The sequence below is a fragment of the Silurus aristotelis genome (assembly GCF_946808225.1).
Source record: "Silurus aristotelis genome assembly, chromosome: 10".
In the NCBI taxonomy this organism is placed as follows: domain Eukaryota; kingdom Metazoa; phylum Chordata; class Actinopteri; order Siluriformes; family Siluridae; genus Silurus; species Silurus aristotelis.
This window is the reverse complement of record NC_139583.1, coordinates 25,884,712-25,902,428: the sequence shown is the minus strand read 5'-3', so window position 1 is coordinate 25,902,428 and position 17,717 is coordinate 25,884,712. Positions and strand designations below refer to the sequence as shown.

At 40.4% G+C, this 17,717-nt stretch overlaps 1 protein-coding gene across 1 annotated transcript in view; it reads right to left on the bottom strand.

The window, feature by feature from the left end:
• insyn1 (inhibitory synaptic factor 1) overlaps positions 1–16,775 on the bottom strand; it is an 85,590-nt gene extending 68,815 nt beyond the window's left edge. Inside the window, exons 1-3 of the mRNA XM_083553130.1 lie at positions 16,300–16,775; positions 15,445–15,841; positions 14,317–14,798 (exon numbers count right to left, since the gene is read on the bottom strand). Of these exons, the coding sequence (XP_083409256.1) occupies positions 14,317–14,460 (144 nt within the window). The 5' untranslated portion in view covers positions 14,461–14,798; positions 15,445–15,841; positions 16,300–16,775. The remainder of the gene's footprint in view (positions 1–14,316; positions 14,799–15,444; positions 15,842–16,299) is intronic.
• Positions 16,776–17,717: the final 942 nt, after the last annotated feature.

The window sequence follows — 17,717 nt, the reverse complement described above, 5'->3', positions numbered from 1 at the left end:
TGGAGTTTGGACACTGTGTTGGATCTTTGATGATCGCAAATGTTGAGCAATTTTATGAGTTGCTCAGTAGCTTTAAGTTTTATAACCACAAATGACTGTATAAGACTGTAGAAAGGACATTACTTATAATCTTATACTCCAGTGATCATGTTAGTTCTCACTCTCCAGTGTTCTGTATTGTTTAAAGACTATAATCACACTCTTAATGTCACCCAAATGAGGATGAGGTTCCCCTTTTGAGTCTGGTTCCTTTTCAAGGTTTCTTCCTCATAACATCCAAGGGATTTTTTCCTTGCCACAGTCGCCATGGCTGCTCATCAGGGATTAATACACATCGTTCACCTTAACTCTTAAATTCTGTAACGCTGCTTTAAGACAATGCCTGTTGTGAAAAGCGCAATAGAAATAAACTTCACTTGACTTGACTTGACAATTTGTCTCCATTTGCTTGTATTATAATATCCACTTTTCTGAGAGGATGTTCACCTGTTTTTGTAGTGCACTTGTAAAGATGTGTGCTCATTCAGCCACAAGGGTGTTAGTAAAGTCAGGTGAAGTGAGAAGGCCTGGATTGCAGTCAGTGTTCCAATTCATCTCAAAAGGTGTTCACTAGGGTAGAGGTCAGAGTTTAGAGCTCTATAGCAGGCCACTCAAGATCTTCCACTCCAACCCATGTAAACGATTTCTGCAAACTTGGATGAAACATACTGGAACAGGTTTGGGTTTCCTAGTTCAAGTAAAGAAAAAATTCATGCATCCAAAGACTTGTATAAGACAAAGTTCTTATACTTGTGCGATTCCAACTTTGAGGAAGCTGAGGAAAAAAAAACGTTTGGCTTCTGTTCTGATTATGTTAATGAGAATAGAGAAATAATCCGATTGGCTGTCCCTCCTAGTGAATTCTGAGTTGGGGACCACATATGGCTGGAAAAGTCAAACCCTTGTCAAATTCACACAAATCCTTACAAATGCCCATTTTTTTCTAAAGGACAAAATGTTAACTTGCTGCCAAATATATTCCATTAACAGGTGCATGATGAAGAGATGAAAATCAGTGTTTTTAATTTGCCAGTTATAATGTTATAAGGTCAAAATGTTATGACTGGTCGGTGTATACATTACCAAAGCACAAAAAATATGGAGGATTCTTTTTTGTTAGCTTTGACTTATGAAAACATTTCTGCTCAAATATTGATAAATGAGTTTTAGTGTTCCCAAAAGAATAATGTGATCTTCCTGAATGCACTTATTAAAAAAGATGTGAGTGAGTTCTAGATGTACTGCTGGACTGAACTGTCAACACTTCCTCCCTTGAATAAAAACACATTGTAAATGCAGTGTAAGTGTTTCTTTAATGGCGTTATGTCAGTGTCAATGTCAATATCGACCAGCAGCTGATGGTGATGGCAGGATTGTTGTAAAACATAATTAACACATCCTCTTTTTGACAATCAGTATATGAGAGAAGAACAAGCTCAGAAATGCTGACATGTGGTACATCAGTAAAGTAGGGGAATGTACATATTACACGTGTATTGTCTGTTAGAGTAAAAAAAGAAGGGTTTATCTTCTTCTTGATCAAGAAATCATACAATATACACATTTCAATAGACATTGTCTCAAAGCAGCTTTACAGAAAAGTTATAAAGTTGTATAGAAGAATGAGTAACAATAGAGCCAAGACATTTGAGCTCTAAAATTGTACATTTGTTCCCAATGAGCAAACCTGAGGGCACCTTCAGCAAGGAAAAACTTACTCAGATGATATTAGGAATAAACCTTGTGAGGAACCAGACTCAAAAGGGAATCCCATAATCATCTGGGTGACAATTGATGTTCATTTATTACAGTTACAGTACATATGCTGCTTTTCACCTATGTGTTTAAGGTATAGTAATATAGTAACCACCTTTAAGGGCAGTTTCACAAATGTCCTTTTGTTAGTAGAGTCATAATCAAAGAAAAAAATTGATTTAAATTTGAATTAAAAAATGTGTTTTTTTGCAATATAATTTAGTTTGGCTTCATACTTTTTACTGTAAAAAAAAAGAGAGATGAGTAAATATTTAGATAATTACACAAATAAGATCAATGCTTTGTATATATGCTATAACCAGGATATATTGCATTTCTGCAAAGCATCAGCACATAAGGTATACACACATACTGTATACAGTGTACCAGGCTGCACATAAAACACACAATGTCATGTCACTCTCCCATACTAGCTACACCAAGACGACAAATACACCAGGGTTTGATACAAATGGACTTAAGGACCCTACGATACATTACAAGTCGATAGCTGTAGTGTACACTCTGAACACTCTTCCACTTCAGCTTATGCACCCAATTCAGAGGTTGCACTCATTAATTTTAGAATTTAATTTCAAAGAAATGAGGACAAGAACAAAGAGAAATAGGTCTGGACAAGTAACAGATATAAAGACAGAGGTGGCTTGAGGTTAAAAAAAAAAGTTCTACACAGACAAGTATGAATTTTGTGGTCAATTTGGATAACGATATACAATTTAGAGATTATGTTTAGGTAACAAGATCAAGTGGACTAATGTTTTCTTTTATTATTATTACTATTATTATTGTTGTTGTTGACTCCATCATATGAGACTTTACATGTGGCAAAAAACCTTTCCCTGATCTCAAACCAACTAAGTCTCCATCACAGACAAGAAAAGACAGTACGAAGCACTCATTTGGAACAAAGCAGGCAGTCAGATTTGGACACAGCTATAGCACATGGAGAATGGGACCAAAGGGAAACTGGCTTACATCTGTCATGGCAGTTAGTGATTTGGTGGTTGATAATCACCATCTGAGGTGCACTAGCTTGCTCTTGTTGAAAGATCATTCAATAAAAAGTCTTGTTACATGTGTGCTTAGTTTGCTTGAGAAATGTACACTACTGGAGTCAGCAAAAGGCAAATGCAATAGCAAGTGTAGGCATTTTTACATACTAAAATGCGTCACGGAAATCTCAACATCGATGCAATCCAAAATCGGCAACCTAAGAATCATTGTAAACAACACAAACAAGAGAAAAAAAGGTGCATGCTTAACAAAAAAACAAAGTACAGTAATTCCCCGCTTTACCGTGGTTTTCCTGGCCTTTCGTGGATAGCATGATAGACCAAACAACTTATAGAGAATTGTTTTTATGGAGTTTTATGTTGAAATAATTAAATTTATGAATACAAATATAATTATTAATTATCAAAACTTAATAATGGGACACTCAAGATTCAAACACTTCAAACCATGTAAACCATATCTTCATGGAGATTGCTTTGTGCACAGGGGCATTGTCATGCTGTAACAGGTTTGGGTCTCCCAGTTCAACTGAAGGGAAAATGCATGGACATCTTGTACAACTGTGTGCCTCCAGCTCTGTGATAACAGCTTAGAGAAGAACCACATATGGCATAATGCTAATAAAGCATTACAAACTCATTACAGACAAACCACTAATGATGCTACCTGTATATAAGGTGATATCAATAAGTTTTGGGACTGGCTCTGTTTACAAGAAAGTCCTATATTTGTCTAAGTTTACACACAGCGCTTCCAGCAATCCTGCCACTTCTGGAATATGTCCTGAAAATCTTCTTTTCGAAGCGTGTCAAGCACCTTCTGCGATGTTTCCACACCAAGCTTTGAGCTGGATCTTCCTCTTGAGAAAATCTGGCAAGTAGGGTGGGTGGGGAAGTGAGATCATGTGAATCGTTTTCCGACGATCATCATGCACTCGTTGCGAGATGGTTTTGACATTTTAAGGAGTTGAGCTCGTTGAAGGTCTTCCTGATCTCTTGTTGTCTTCCAGTGATGTTCTTCCACTCCTGAGGCATGCGTGCCTCTAGAAACACCACAAACGACTGGTTGCAACTTCGCCGTATGTCAAGCGTATACAATATCGTCATAGGTCTCTGTGGCAGATTTAGACAGTTTCAAACAGAATTTCATGTATTCTTTTTTGTTCTAACTTGCTGTTAATGATGAAATCATAGACATGGCAACACACATAGTCAGAATAGCACCAATTATCAGCGTTAGTCTCGAAACATTTCGATACCACCTCATATCTTCAGGTCGATTGGATGGTTTGCGCCTCATCAGTCTTACAAAGCCATCTCTGAGGGAACTTTTTGTATTGCATCGCTCAACCATGATAATATCATTATCAAGATATTGATAGATGTCAAATTCTAGGCCATCTAATTTCACAACCACCCGTGAGTGCCTTGATGAACTGTCGTTCCATATCCAGAAGAAATTCAAAGCAACTATGAAAGCAACCTGAGCTCAGGGAATGAAAAGGTAAAGCTACCTCCTCAGCCAAAGGGCAACCCTTTTTCACATTTTTTTTTTTTTTTTAATACATGCAATATTAGTTGTGCGACAACATGAAGGTTGTAAAAATGTCTGCAAGTTTACCTCCATATAGAGAGGTGCTATAAAAATAACTAAAATGTGAAATTTTACAGTATACTGGAATTCTCAGTCCAACTTGGGTGAGGATCCTTGAAAAAACCAGATGCACTGTATATTTTATATATTTTCAGTTAATGTGAATTACTAATGGCTGTGAACTCGAATACAAGAAAATATTTTCTGGATAGAACATTTTAACTCAGTTCTGGTAGAGGCCAAAGATGGGATTTTTAGTGGCGCTAACATTGGAATACGATTTGAGCCATGAGTGCATTTTTTTTTTTTTTTTTTCTTTTCTGCATACTATTACATTGCAAGATTACTTTTCACTCAGTTCCAGCACAGCAGATATTTTATGGAACTCCAGAAGCTTGGAATCAAGGATACATGCACTGTAATGGATAGTGATTCTTTTTTAGCTTTCCTAGTAATGAACATGCAGTCCGTGCACTCAGGATCAAGTTGTCTCCCCACCCCTGGAGTCGGAGGAAGCAAGATATAACAGAGTAAACCATATAACAGAGAAAGCAGCAGCCTTTAATTCAGAGTTTAAGATGTTGTGTGTGCCATGAGCTGAGTCCCCCTCCAGGCGCAACACCTCTGCTGGGTAAAACACAGGGGGTGAAAGACTTTCTACTTGGTATTCTTTCACTGTCTGCCTGTATCCTCACACCCCTCGATGCTGCTCGCTTCTTCTCTTTCCCAGACCGAATGTGGTCCACGGTGCTATGTGATCCGACTCCAGATGCATGCACCCCCAGTCTCTTGTTTGCAAGAACATGCCACATGCTGCGTATGGACTTCCTTGAGGTGGAACTTTTTTTCCCCTGGTTCTTTTTATCTGCCACCCATTTCTCCTCTGACTTTTATTTGTTCCTCTCATTCATCTTACTGGCTCCAGAGGACACTGCCTGTTTTGCGATCATACAGTGCATCATACGGGTTCAGTTTTCTGTCCAAGCGTTTTGCTTGATTAAGATCGTGTATTGAATAAGGCATGTCTCCGATCACGGAGCATTTATTGAACCACTCAGGCACTCAGTGTGAACCGGAACACATCAATCCTGGTGGTGCAGTTCTGCCTGGGCTTTAATGCAAAGATGGAAATAAAACAGCTTAAAATCATTTCATGATCTATGGTGCATGTAGTATGCATTATGCTACATATGTAATAGGTAAGTATTTATGTTGTATCCCTTTTTCTGCAAAGGTCAGTGTCTGAGAATGCTCCAAATATTTATATTCATATCCTAATTCAAACTCAGATTGACAAATACAAACTCAAACTAATAGTTCTAGTTCATTGTTTGACTCATTAGCTCATAACCATTTGCATATACCTGAAATAACGTGAAAAGCACCTGCTCATGCGCATTTCTGGCAGGGGAGAAAACAGTGTATACATGGTGTTCATGATGTCCAGGTACAGTACAACATCAATAGAGAATACAATATTAACCAGGTTTGCATTCAACCATGCAGTTCCTTATGACCATGAAACTAGATATTCCAGGAACAAAAATAAACTCCTGTTAGTCAGCTCAGAGGCATCGTTTTCCAATTGCCCAAATATAGAGAACTAACTATTGACTATTGACTATTTCTTATTTTCCACTGATCTATTGTAGTGTACAATTTAAGCCTTCAACGTACTGTATAACATACTATCATTAAAAAAAAAAGAAACCATTTAAAAAGTGTCAGAATTCTTATTCTTCCCATCACCAAGAAAGATGTCTGATGGAAACACATCTATATACAAAACCAATAGAGCGAGCACTGAACCAAGCACAAGGACAAACTATCAATTTTCTCTGCAAATTTACACCGTAGTTTGATGACAGAAGAAAATGTTCCACATTGACAAACTGGGGTTTGCTAATTACACCAATAACCATTGTTTTGCACAAAGAATTAAAAAGATGCAAGGAGTGTGAGTAAAATTTGAGTTTTACAGTCTGCTTAAAGGGTATGAATTCAGATCCTGTATCAGAGCATAGCTTGTAATGACAATGGACACTGTGATTGTTTTTAGGGTCCATAGCACCAAGTGATGTTGTTCCAACATTAATATCATAATATCAAAACATATATCAAATTTGAAAATCTAAATTTTCTTAAGTTAAAATCTAAAAGTCTTAAGTTCGCTGTTCTAGGTCTTAAATTATTTTAAACAGTTCTTAATTTTCCGTCGTCCATGTAACGCCACCTCGAATGCACAGCAAAATGCTCAGGCAGCCCTTCGAATGGGTTGGGTGGTTTTTTGTTTCCGTGGTGTTGTAGTTCTATCTTTTTTTAATCGAAAATGTATTTGCTGGATTATGACTACAAAAAAGACCAACATGCAACAGCCAATCAGCTTTCTGTTATTGGCACAAATCTCTTTGGATTGTATCAAGACCTAAAACTGATTTGATTTTTTCAGCTGAAGAACTGAGAAATGCCTGACTTTTTTTAGCAATATTTTGTTCTTTAAACTGTTAAATATAAAGGCGCACAGAGTGTCTTTGGATGTAGTAGCATTAAATTTTCCCTTCACATGAACTAGGAGACCCAAACCTGTTCCAGCATGAAATTGTCCCTTTGCACAAAGCCAGCTCCATGAAGATTTGTTTTACATGGGTCGGCCTATTGAACACCTATGAGATGAACTGGAACACTGACTGCACCTCTGGAACACTCTATATTGGTACCTGATCTCACTAATGCCCTTGTGGCTAAATGAACACAAATCTCCTCAACCACACTCCAAAGTCTAGTGGAACATCTTCCCAGAAGAGTGGAGGTTATTGTAACAGCAAAATGCTTACAAATCCTATACAAATCTGATGCTCAGGTGTCCATAAGCAGAGTTGAACACAACAGAGAAACCCCCTGACATGCTATAAAACGTTAGTGCAACTAGCTGCAGATGTCCATCTTTACCCGGACTCTTATTTTGAAACATTTTATATGCCTGAGCACTGCTTAAATCTGAATCACCAGACAGGAATGTTTGACCTTTCAGAAAATTGTTGTATCTCAGATCTTTAACCTTTTTCTACCATGAGACAGCAAAGAGCCACAATTGTCTGTACAAGTGTTATTTCTGGACAAGTTTGGTCGTAGGTGTGTCTGGGAATACAAAGTTTTGTATTTTTATTCTCTTTCATTTACTCATTTCTGATTCCGCTGAAATTATTATTATTAATTTTTCATCGTAGTCTCCGGGAGTTCATCTCTGTGACCGTTATAGTATTGAAAAAAAAAAAGAACCACATTATTTACTTGTTAATAAAATGTATTGATTGTTCAATTTGCCTGTAACTACTGCGAGCCCCAACCCCCCTGTTTGAGAGCATATTTGTTGTAGCAATGACAACAATTACTTTTCCTTTACCCACAAGAGGCTATTTCTTGTTAGAGATCTCATGCAGTGCTGGAGTCCATTAAAAGAAAATAATCGTAGCTAAAGCAATGCTTTGGGGCTTGTTTGAGGTAAGGCACCATCAAAGGGGGATTGTTTTCACATTGAGAAAATTAAATGAAACTTTATTAAGTTAGTTACTTATTTAGTTGGTTATATATTTCGTTTTTTTATTTACACAGATCAGGCATAACTTTATGACCACTGTTCAGGCATTACATTATGACTATCTGCCTAATATTGTGTTGGTCCCCTTTATGCTGATAAAACAGTTCTGACCTGTCGAGCATTAACAACATTATCTTTGAGCAATTTGAGCTACAGGAGCTCACTTGTTGGATCAGACCACACGGACAAGTCTTCACCCCCCACGTGCATCAATGAGGCTTGGCCACCTATGACCCTGTTACCGGTTCACCACTGTTCCTTCCTTAGACCCCTTTTGTTAGAAACTGACCACTGCACAACAGGAAAAGTCCACAAGAGCTACAGTTTTGGAGATAATCTGACAAAAGCATCTAGATATCAAGATTTGGGCCATGTCAAATTCACTTAAATCCTTACACTTATCCATTTTTCCAGCTTCCAACACCTTAACTTTGAGGACAAAATCTTCACGTTCTACCTAATATATCCCACCTACTAACAAGTGCCAAGATTAAGAGATAATTAGTGATCACTTCACCAGTCATCATGTTATAATGTCATAATGTCATGTCTGTTAAATGGACATCGTTGCTTTATTCATGTCCATTTGATAATATTAGAAACATTACAATTGTGATGATTATGGGAAACGGACAGCGCATGTAGGACGTTTTGGGGACAAAATAAGAGACGCTCGATTAAGATGGTTTGGACATGTGCAGAGAAGGGACATGGGGTATATCGGTCAGAGAATGCTGGGGATGGAGTCACCAGGAAGAAGGAAAAGAGAAAGACCAAGGAGGAGGTTTATGGATGTGGTGAGGGAGGACATGCAGGTAGTTGGTTTGAAAGATGTAGAGAAAAGGGGGGTTTGGAGATGGATGATCTGCTGTGGTGACCCCTAATGGGAGTGGCTGAAAGAAGAAGAAGAAGTAGAAGATGAAAAAAAGTAGCTCACTGGTTAAGATGATCGACTTCTCATGGAAAGGTTGTGAGTTCAAGCTGCCACTGCTAGGCTCTTGAGCAAGGCCTTTATCCCTCATCTGCTCAGTTGTATGAAATGACAAAATGTAAGTCACTCTGGATAAGGGCATCTGCCAAATGCTGTAAATGTAAATATAAATGCTTATGTTTCTGCAGATCCACCTGCAAATGACTAATGATTTACAAGTACACAGTATGCCCCTGATAAGTTTCAATCTACAGCATCTGCGACTGTAGAATTTTGTGCCTCTCCTCTAGAAAAAGTGGCACGACAAAAAAATAAAAAAATCAGATTCAAAACTGGCTCCCAAAGCGAACATGACTCAGATATTTTCAACTCCTCAGGATCTGAAAAAGTATCCTGAGAATAATAATAAAAGAAAAAAACTTTTTTTATTGCGCACATCAATGTGACCATCAAAGCTCCTGAATAGCAGATGAAAGAGCAAACCCTATCAGCAGGAACTTGTTATTTAGCTACTGTCAGCGGGTTGGCTCTCACTCTGAATGCCTGTTTCAAGAGCAGTGCCGGTGCATTGCTGATGCCTTAGCTCGTTCTCAAAGGTCACAAATAGCACATAGCCTACAGAACAAACTAGTCAGCTCATGTTAGCTTGCTTGATATAAGGTCTGGTAAAAATCTCGCAGCACAGCACACTTCAGGTGTCCTACACTGGGATAAATGTAAGGGCTTTACCTTAGGCATTGTGTATATCTGAGGCTAAATCTAGCTAGCTGGCTAAAATCAAATATAGATCAAACCCAGCACATTTGGTCAATCATCTGCCATTCAGCTAGATGGCTAGCTCTGTGCGGTAAGACACACAGTGGTGGCATGTGTGTTTATATTAACATGGAAAGGTGCAAGAACTTTGTGCTTGTCTCCAGGTATTGCTAGTGAAGTTTGTGACTGTAGATGATGAAGATGCAGGCCATTTCATTTACCACAGGTATTTGCCACTGCTTTCATTGTCGGAGTGTACATTCCCCCCAGCGCTAATGCTAAGGAGGCACTGTGTGAACTCTATGGGGCTATTAGCAATGTGCAGAATACTCATCCCGACGGACTGTTTATTATCGCTGGAGATTTCAACCATGCAAATCTCAGGACAGAATTCCAGCATACAGACCACTCGTCAGACGCTTTAAACCGGTTCTAAAACAGGTGAAAACCTGGCCAGCAGGAGTCACCTCTGCTCTTCAGGACTGTTTTGAGTGCACTGACTGGAACATGTTTAGAAAAGCTGCAACCAACGGCGATTCCATCAACTTGGGGGAGTTCACATTATCAGTGACCAGCTACATCAGCAAGTGCATTGATGATTTGATCATCCCAAAGACCATTATGACACGCTCCAACCAAAAGAATATATTGCAACTTCCAGGACAGTGGAAATACCCGGCGCATGTGACAGGGCATCCTGGCGATCAAGAACTATAAGACAACTTGTCAGTCTGAATCTGAAACAGAATTTCCAGCACCACCACACTGAGCACTGGGGCTCCTCAGGGCTGTATGCTCAACCCACTGCTGTTTACTCTGCTGACTCATGACTGTGTAGCAATGCACAGCTCAAATCACATCATCAAGTTTGCCGATGACACGATCGTGGTGGGTCTCATCAGCAGGAACGGCAAGTCAGCATACAAAGAGGAGGTGAAACAGTTAACTGCCTGGTGAAGTGTCAACATCCTGTCTCTTAACATTGACAAAACCATTGAGATGGTTGCTGACCTTAGGAGAGCACAGAGCAGCCATTCTCCACTGATCATTTATGGATTCTCCATGTAGATCTTCAAGAGCACAAAATTCCTTGGTATTCATCTAGCAGAGAACTTCACCAGGTCACTCAACACCAGCTCCATCACCAAGAAAGCCCAGTAGCATCCCTACTTCCTGAGAAGTCTGAGGAAAGCCCATCTCCCTCCTTCATTCTAACTATGTTCTACAGAGGGACCATTGAGAGCATCCTTAGCAGCTACATCACTGCCTGGTTTGGGAACTGCATCGTCTTGGATAACAAGACTCTAGAGAGAATTGTGAGCACCTTTTGCTGCTAAAACAGTTGTAACCTGTCAAGCATTAACAGCATTAACTTCTTCAGCAATTTGAGCTACAGAGCTCATCTGTTGGATCACACCACACAGACCAGCCTTCACTCCCCACATGCATCAGTGATCCTTGGCTGCCCATGACCCTGTCACCGGTTTACCACTGTTTCTACCATAGACCACTTTTGATAGATACTGACCACTGCAGACTGGGAAAAGCTGACAAGAGCTGCAGTTTTGGAGATGCTCTTACTCAGTCGTTTAGACATCACATTTTGGCCCTCGTCAAACTCCCTCAAATCCTTATGCTTGCCCATTTTTCCTGCTTTTAACACAAACTTTAAGGTCAAAATGTTCACTTGTAGCCTAATATACCCCACCCACAAACTGGTGCCATGATAAAGAGATAATCAGTGTGATTCACTTCACTGCTTATAATGTTATGTCTAGTCGGTGTATTATTACATTATTTACCATTACACTATTGACCATAAGATTTCTATGTGTTATTTGTACATCCCATTTCATAGTTTGTTGTTATTGCAGTTATATCCAGTCATCTGAGATGTTCCACTAGATTTTGTAGTGTTGTTTTAGTGATTTGTGCTCATTCAGCAAGAGTGTTAGTAAAGTCAAGGACTGATGTAGGGTGCAAAGACCTGGGGTGCATTCAGTATTTCAATTTATCCAATTAGGGGTTATTAACTTTATAGCAGCCCATTCAAGATCTTCCACTCCATCCCATGTACACTGTGTCTTCATTGAGCTGGATTTATGCACAGTGGTATTGCCATGCTGGAACAGATTTGGGTCTCCTAGTTCAAGTAAAGGGCAAATGTAATGCTACCGCATCCACTGGCATCCTATACAATTGTATGCTTCCAACATTGTGCAAACAATTTGGGGAAGAAATACATACGGCTGGGAAAGTCAGGTGTCACAATACTTTTAGTATATATAATTTAGAATTGCAATTAATCCAGAATATTCAACAACAGTGAATCCACTGTGTTTAGGTGAACTACTTGAGCAAATATACCGAACTCATTTAGCAAGCGCTTGTTTTTTTTTTGTTTTTTTACATCTAGGCAATGAATAATAATAGAAGATCCAGTCGTGACCTTTAGAAATTTGTGTTGCAAGTGGCTGAAAGGCAATGGCCAAATTAAGCTCTCGTACTGTGTGTTGCGCTAGCAAAGTAGCAATACGAGTAGATTTCTGCAATGTGTAAGATTGCACACTCTTCCAGAATGGCAGGCTTGATGACTACTGTAACTCCCAACTGCTTGTGTTATTTTATGTAAGTTACCGGCTGAGTTGCATAAGTCTTCTCTCGCACTTTTGCTCTCTCCTACACACACACACACACACACACACACACACACACACACACACACACACACACACACACATATTTTTCTTACTTTTTATTTAATTGTCTGATGGGACATCTAGGTCAACAACAATCCAGTCATGCTGTTCTGCCAGGCATCGGGTCAATATTTGGCCAGCGACCGAGCAACACGTCTTTAAAATGGACAATATCGTAACTGGGAAGCCCAAGTGAGGTTTACCTGCTACCTCATGGACACATCACATGTATATCGTTAAATGTATACAAGCAATACCATCTAACACAATCGTTTATCAGTAATTTGGCAGACACCTGCCATATATCTAATTCCCAATCTTGCATTAGAAAAGATTAGAGATTTTATGGAACAATATTACACAGGATGAGAAAATACGCTCTGAAAAATCAGCACGTGGCTATCACTGCAACCAGGATGATGTTACGATGTCATCACCACGACAGAAGGTGGTATTCGTCAACTGTTTCTCAGCGTGCAAAATTTTGTTTAATTATTATTTTTTTCATAATTATTGTTCATGTGCCGGCATCTATTTATAGTGGTGTATGCATATGGGAAGTGGGTGCATGTGCAGGACAGTGGCTAGCTGTGGTGTTTATAAATAGCTGGAGCTAGCGATCTTTGCAGCGCTTGCCTCCGATGATCATCAATCACGTTAGCGTCTGGAGAGCAAGCGGCGTTGTACAATGCGCCGTAGTGCGGCCTTTTTTTCTCTCTTGACTGAGACACACTCCTGTAAAAGGGATGATGGGATGCAGAGGGGGATCAGCGTGACAGAGTACAGGTCCGGCTGCCTCTGGGGGGATCCTACATGAGGCCAAATACAGAGAGGTGTTGCAGGTGATCAAGCGAGCGGGGGCGCAGAGATAGAATGAGTGATGAATTGAAAATGAAATTGTAGATAGAGATACATCTTTGAGAATGTGTTCCCCCGCGGCTCTCTGTTTGCCTTTTTTTGTCTGTCACATACATACACACACACACACACACACACACTCTCTCTTTCAACTTTGGGTCGTTTTTATTAAGGTTTCCAGCCCCTTGCTGCGAAGGATAGGACAGAGTCTAGGACAAGCAGATCTTATTCTGACATTCAGGGTCAGACTTGCTTTGTTATTCCATGCAGACATGCACACACTAGTCTCCTTTTTCATATAGACTAAGGAGCTGACAAACACCTACACACACACACACACACACACACACACACACACACACACACAGGAGGACTCATTGCCTTTCATTTTTTTATGTCTTGTACACCACAAGAGACTTCAATATGCACATTATTCCTTCTCACATAAGCCATACGAACATCCTCTAGCCGTTAATGTTATTCTAGCACCTCGATCACAGCTCTAAACAAACACTCTCTCATCTTCTTATCGCTTTCTATCATGCGTGAACGTACACACACATGTAACACTTTCACTTTCTTATTCAGCTGAAGCCTAACATTGACACATACACACAACTTATTTGTAGTTATATCCGACACATACAGATACACAAACACACACGCACACACAAACACGCACAATGGAATCTTTTGATCTTGTTTCCATGGCACTTGGTAGAATACAGTAGGAATCCAGCTGATAGCAAAGTGCTTACATAACGATTGCTGGGCCAAATCCTACCTAGTACACCTCAGTGCTCTACCTCCCTCTCCTCTATTGCACATATTTCTCAGCCTCACGTTCTGCCTCCAAAATCCAAAACCGTTTCGCCCAAATAGACTAAAGTCTCAAAGCCCTTAAGCATCCGACTTCCAGATTCTTCGATTAAGCTAATCATATACTTAGGACAAGGGTATATAAGTGCCACATCAATTTTGCAGCTTAAAAATCAAACCCCATGTTACTCAGAAAACTCCCAAAGTCCCCTACAACTTGGAAGCAGTCTTACCTCCCGCAGCTCTTTGGCCACATCTTTGAGCTCTATGAGAATGCCTTCCAGCTGCTCGATCACCATCTTCATGTGGCTGCGGATGCGCTCTCTCTGGCTGGGGATCTCAGAGGGTTCCTGGGCAGGAGCTCGACTCTTGGACATCCTTCACAGGCGGAGCAGGGGCGGGTGGGCGGAGGGCTGAGCACGGGGGCAGGCCGAGCCGTGGCCCATGTCTGGGGCCGCCAGGAGCCGCAGTGCTACTGATCCGATCACTGATCCGATCTCGGGCTCGGGCCACGCAGGCAGGCTCCAACATTTTAAAAACACCCGCAGAGCCAGGAAAGCTGGTGGGGCCTGGGCACAAGCCTCCTCCTGCACAGCACTGTGGGACGTCCAAGAGCTTCGCAGGAAGAGGATAGTAGAGAGGACAATATGGGGGTCATATAAAAGGTCTTAAATCCGAGATAAGTCCTGAATGGTGCGATCCAAGTACATGGAATCTAAGACAAAAAAAATGGGGTCATGTGGAAAAAGTTTGGTTACAGCATTTATTTCTGATGGGTGACTTATTATATATGGACATCTGCTGCAATTTTCTATATAATGACATTACTTTCTGTCTAGTTGTTTGAAAGAATTCATATTGCTAATCAAGGAAGAGGCTCTATGATTGTCTAAGGTCCTTTTTATCACCTGCATCCATGCAAAATCCTGCCCAGAAAAAAAATGCTTCAGAGATTAATTTTGATTTCAATAAACTGCAGAGGCTTTTTTAAGATTTAAAAAAATGTGCCAAAGATCTCTGCTTTGTAAATCTTTTTGAAAAGGGAAAGAAAAGGCAACAGATTTCAGTAGACCAGATTTCCCAAGATGTCCTTTGCACACCTTCTTTAAGCAGAGTGTGGGTTTAAACCAAACAGAGAGAACTGGCAGACATATTCAAGGTTAGCTTACATAAAAAATAAATAAATAAATAAAACAGCTAGTCAGGCTTTACAGCATGCAACCATTTCAACCAAATCATTCAGATGTGTCCTTCCTCGTTCGAAGAAAGGATAGCATGCTTGTCTCTGTGTAGGTGTGCCTTTTTGCAAAACCGTATTCATCTACATATTACCAGCAAGACATAACGACAATTATACTTACAATGGCAGCCCTAGGAGGACATGTACGATGAAGACTTTTTGGACAGTGACATGTGTATCCAGCCTCTCCAGCCTTGAGCACCATTAACATGTCCTTGATCCCAAATCGAGTCTATTGCCTCTCCTCATGGTGATAGAACCGTGGCTTTTCCAAATTGCTTAAAAAAAATAAATAAATAAATAAAAACGCTTTTTCACGAAAATTGCTTTTGATTCAATTCCGTTTGAAAGCGAATGGCATCCAGGCCACATGGAAATTGTTTCCCAGGGGAGAAATGCAGTTTTCTTTCTTTCTTTCCTTCTTTTTTCTTTTTCAGAAGTGGCCAGAGGTGGTAAATCCCATATCTGCTCCCCAAGGGTGATTAAGAGGAGAGGACCATTCACTCGTCACATGGCACCTAAGGAGACACGAAGGAGAATGGTTCATCCTCTTGCTTTCTTTCTTTTGCCCCTCCGGTCTATATACCCATCTATCATTGCCATACCTTCACCTACACAATCTCACGTATCTGTTTATCTTTTCCAACTAACTTTTTTAAGGACTGTGATTGGCAAACTGAAGGATAAAATAAAAGAACAAAACACTGCCCTGGCCTCAGACAGATAGTGACCTAAGACAACGACTGCAGGTGAAGACAGAGAACTTGGTCCCTGGACTGGTTAGCAGCGAAGACTAATTTTGTCTTTGGCTCCCAATGAGGCAGTAACGGAGTGCTTTACCCCTCATCCTGCCAGCACTGTTGCCGACAACCTTGTTCTGTCTTGTTCTGACACTCGCACACATGCACACGCATAAGCTCATGCTCTTTCCTTCTTCCATTCTCTTTTAATGTGTCTTTTCTACACCCTCCCATACCTCTCTGACTTTCCAGCCAGCAGGAGAATTTCCATCCATTAGCAAGAAGAAGAAGAGGAAGAAGACGACAAGGCACAAGAAGAACAAGCCTGGGAATCCCTTCCTCCAGGAAGCTTGTATTGCTGCGTTGACGGCTGATCCAGGGTGTTGAGGCTGCCGCCGTTGCCTCCGTCTCTACGGCGACGCCTCCCCTTGTCCGTGACGACAGCCTGGTTCTGAAGAAGATATGGTCCCTCTGTCTTTATGTGTGAGCCCTGTAGCTCACACACACATGCAATCACACACAATCATCGCCTCTTTTTCTCTCTTTCTCTCCCCCTCTCTCTTTCCCTGTCTCTTGCTCGACACTCTCCCTCAGTCCCCTCCTCTCGCCCCCTCACTCACTGGCGGATGCGGGTTGCTAGGAGCAGGAGTTTATCGAGTGGCTCAGGTGACTGCCAGAAATGACTCTCGCTCTCTTTCTCTCTCTGTCTCTCCTTCTTTCACCAGTCGTGATGGGAGGAGCCAGAGAGTTTAAAAAGACAGCAGCGGCGAACAGTATCTGTTGAGAGCTCAGCCTCTCTTATTCCTTCTCTCTCTCTCTTTCTCCATCTCTCTGCCTCTTTTCCTGCCTCCCATTATTCTGAATTCCCAATCTGTATCTCGGTACATCTTAAATGACAAGCTCTCTTTCATGCCTTACATCATATTATCCATATTAGCATAATAACATCCAAACCACCTAGAAGACAAGCCACTGTAGTACACACTTTCAAGCTCTTTGGTGAATCTGTCAGTTATTCCTACCACATAGTTTACTTTGGAGTTATAATACAACAGTCGTCTTATTGGCCATCCATGGACAAAACAATTGAATCAATTCACAATGACTATAGATTATGGCGAAGCCGAATGACATGAATCGTGAATAATGGCATGACAAAAAAAATAAATAATAAAGGCAAAGACAATTCTAAAACTTCCGTCAACAGATCATCTTCTATTACAAATGTTTATACAACAAACAGTGTGGGGCAGCGTGATTCCCTCCCCAATGGGCTTTCAAATAGACATATATACAGGAATAATTGCCATCCTGGTGGAATTCATGTATGGAGTCAAGTTAAGGACTATGTAGACTATGAAGATTGTATGAAAATCTGTTGAATGCCTAATATACATGGTGAAGCTGGGATGAGCCACTACTACTATAATAATTATCTGAAAGAAAATATATAATTTAAGACATAGACATCCACATATAATCGAAAAAACATATATTACATATAATCTAAAACCTACACTTTCCACATGATCTGGGACTCGGGCATTCCATATAACCTAAGACTGGACATTTCACTTAATCCAACAACAGAGCATTCCACATAGTTGAATATAAAGACCTGAAAGTTCCGCATAATTTAAGATTGGACATTACA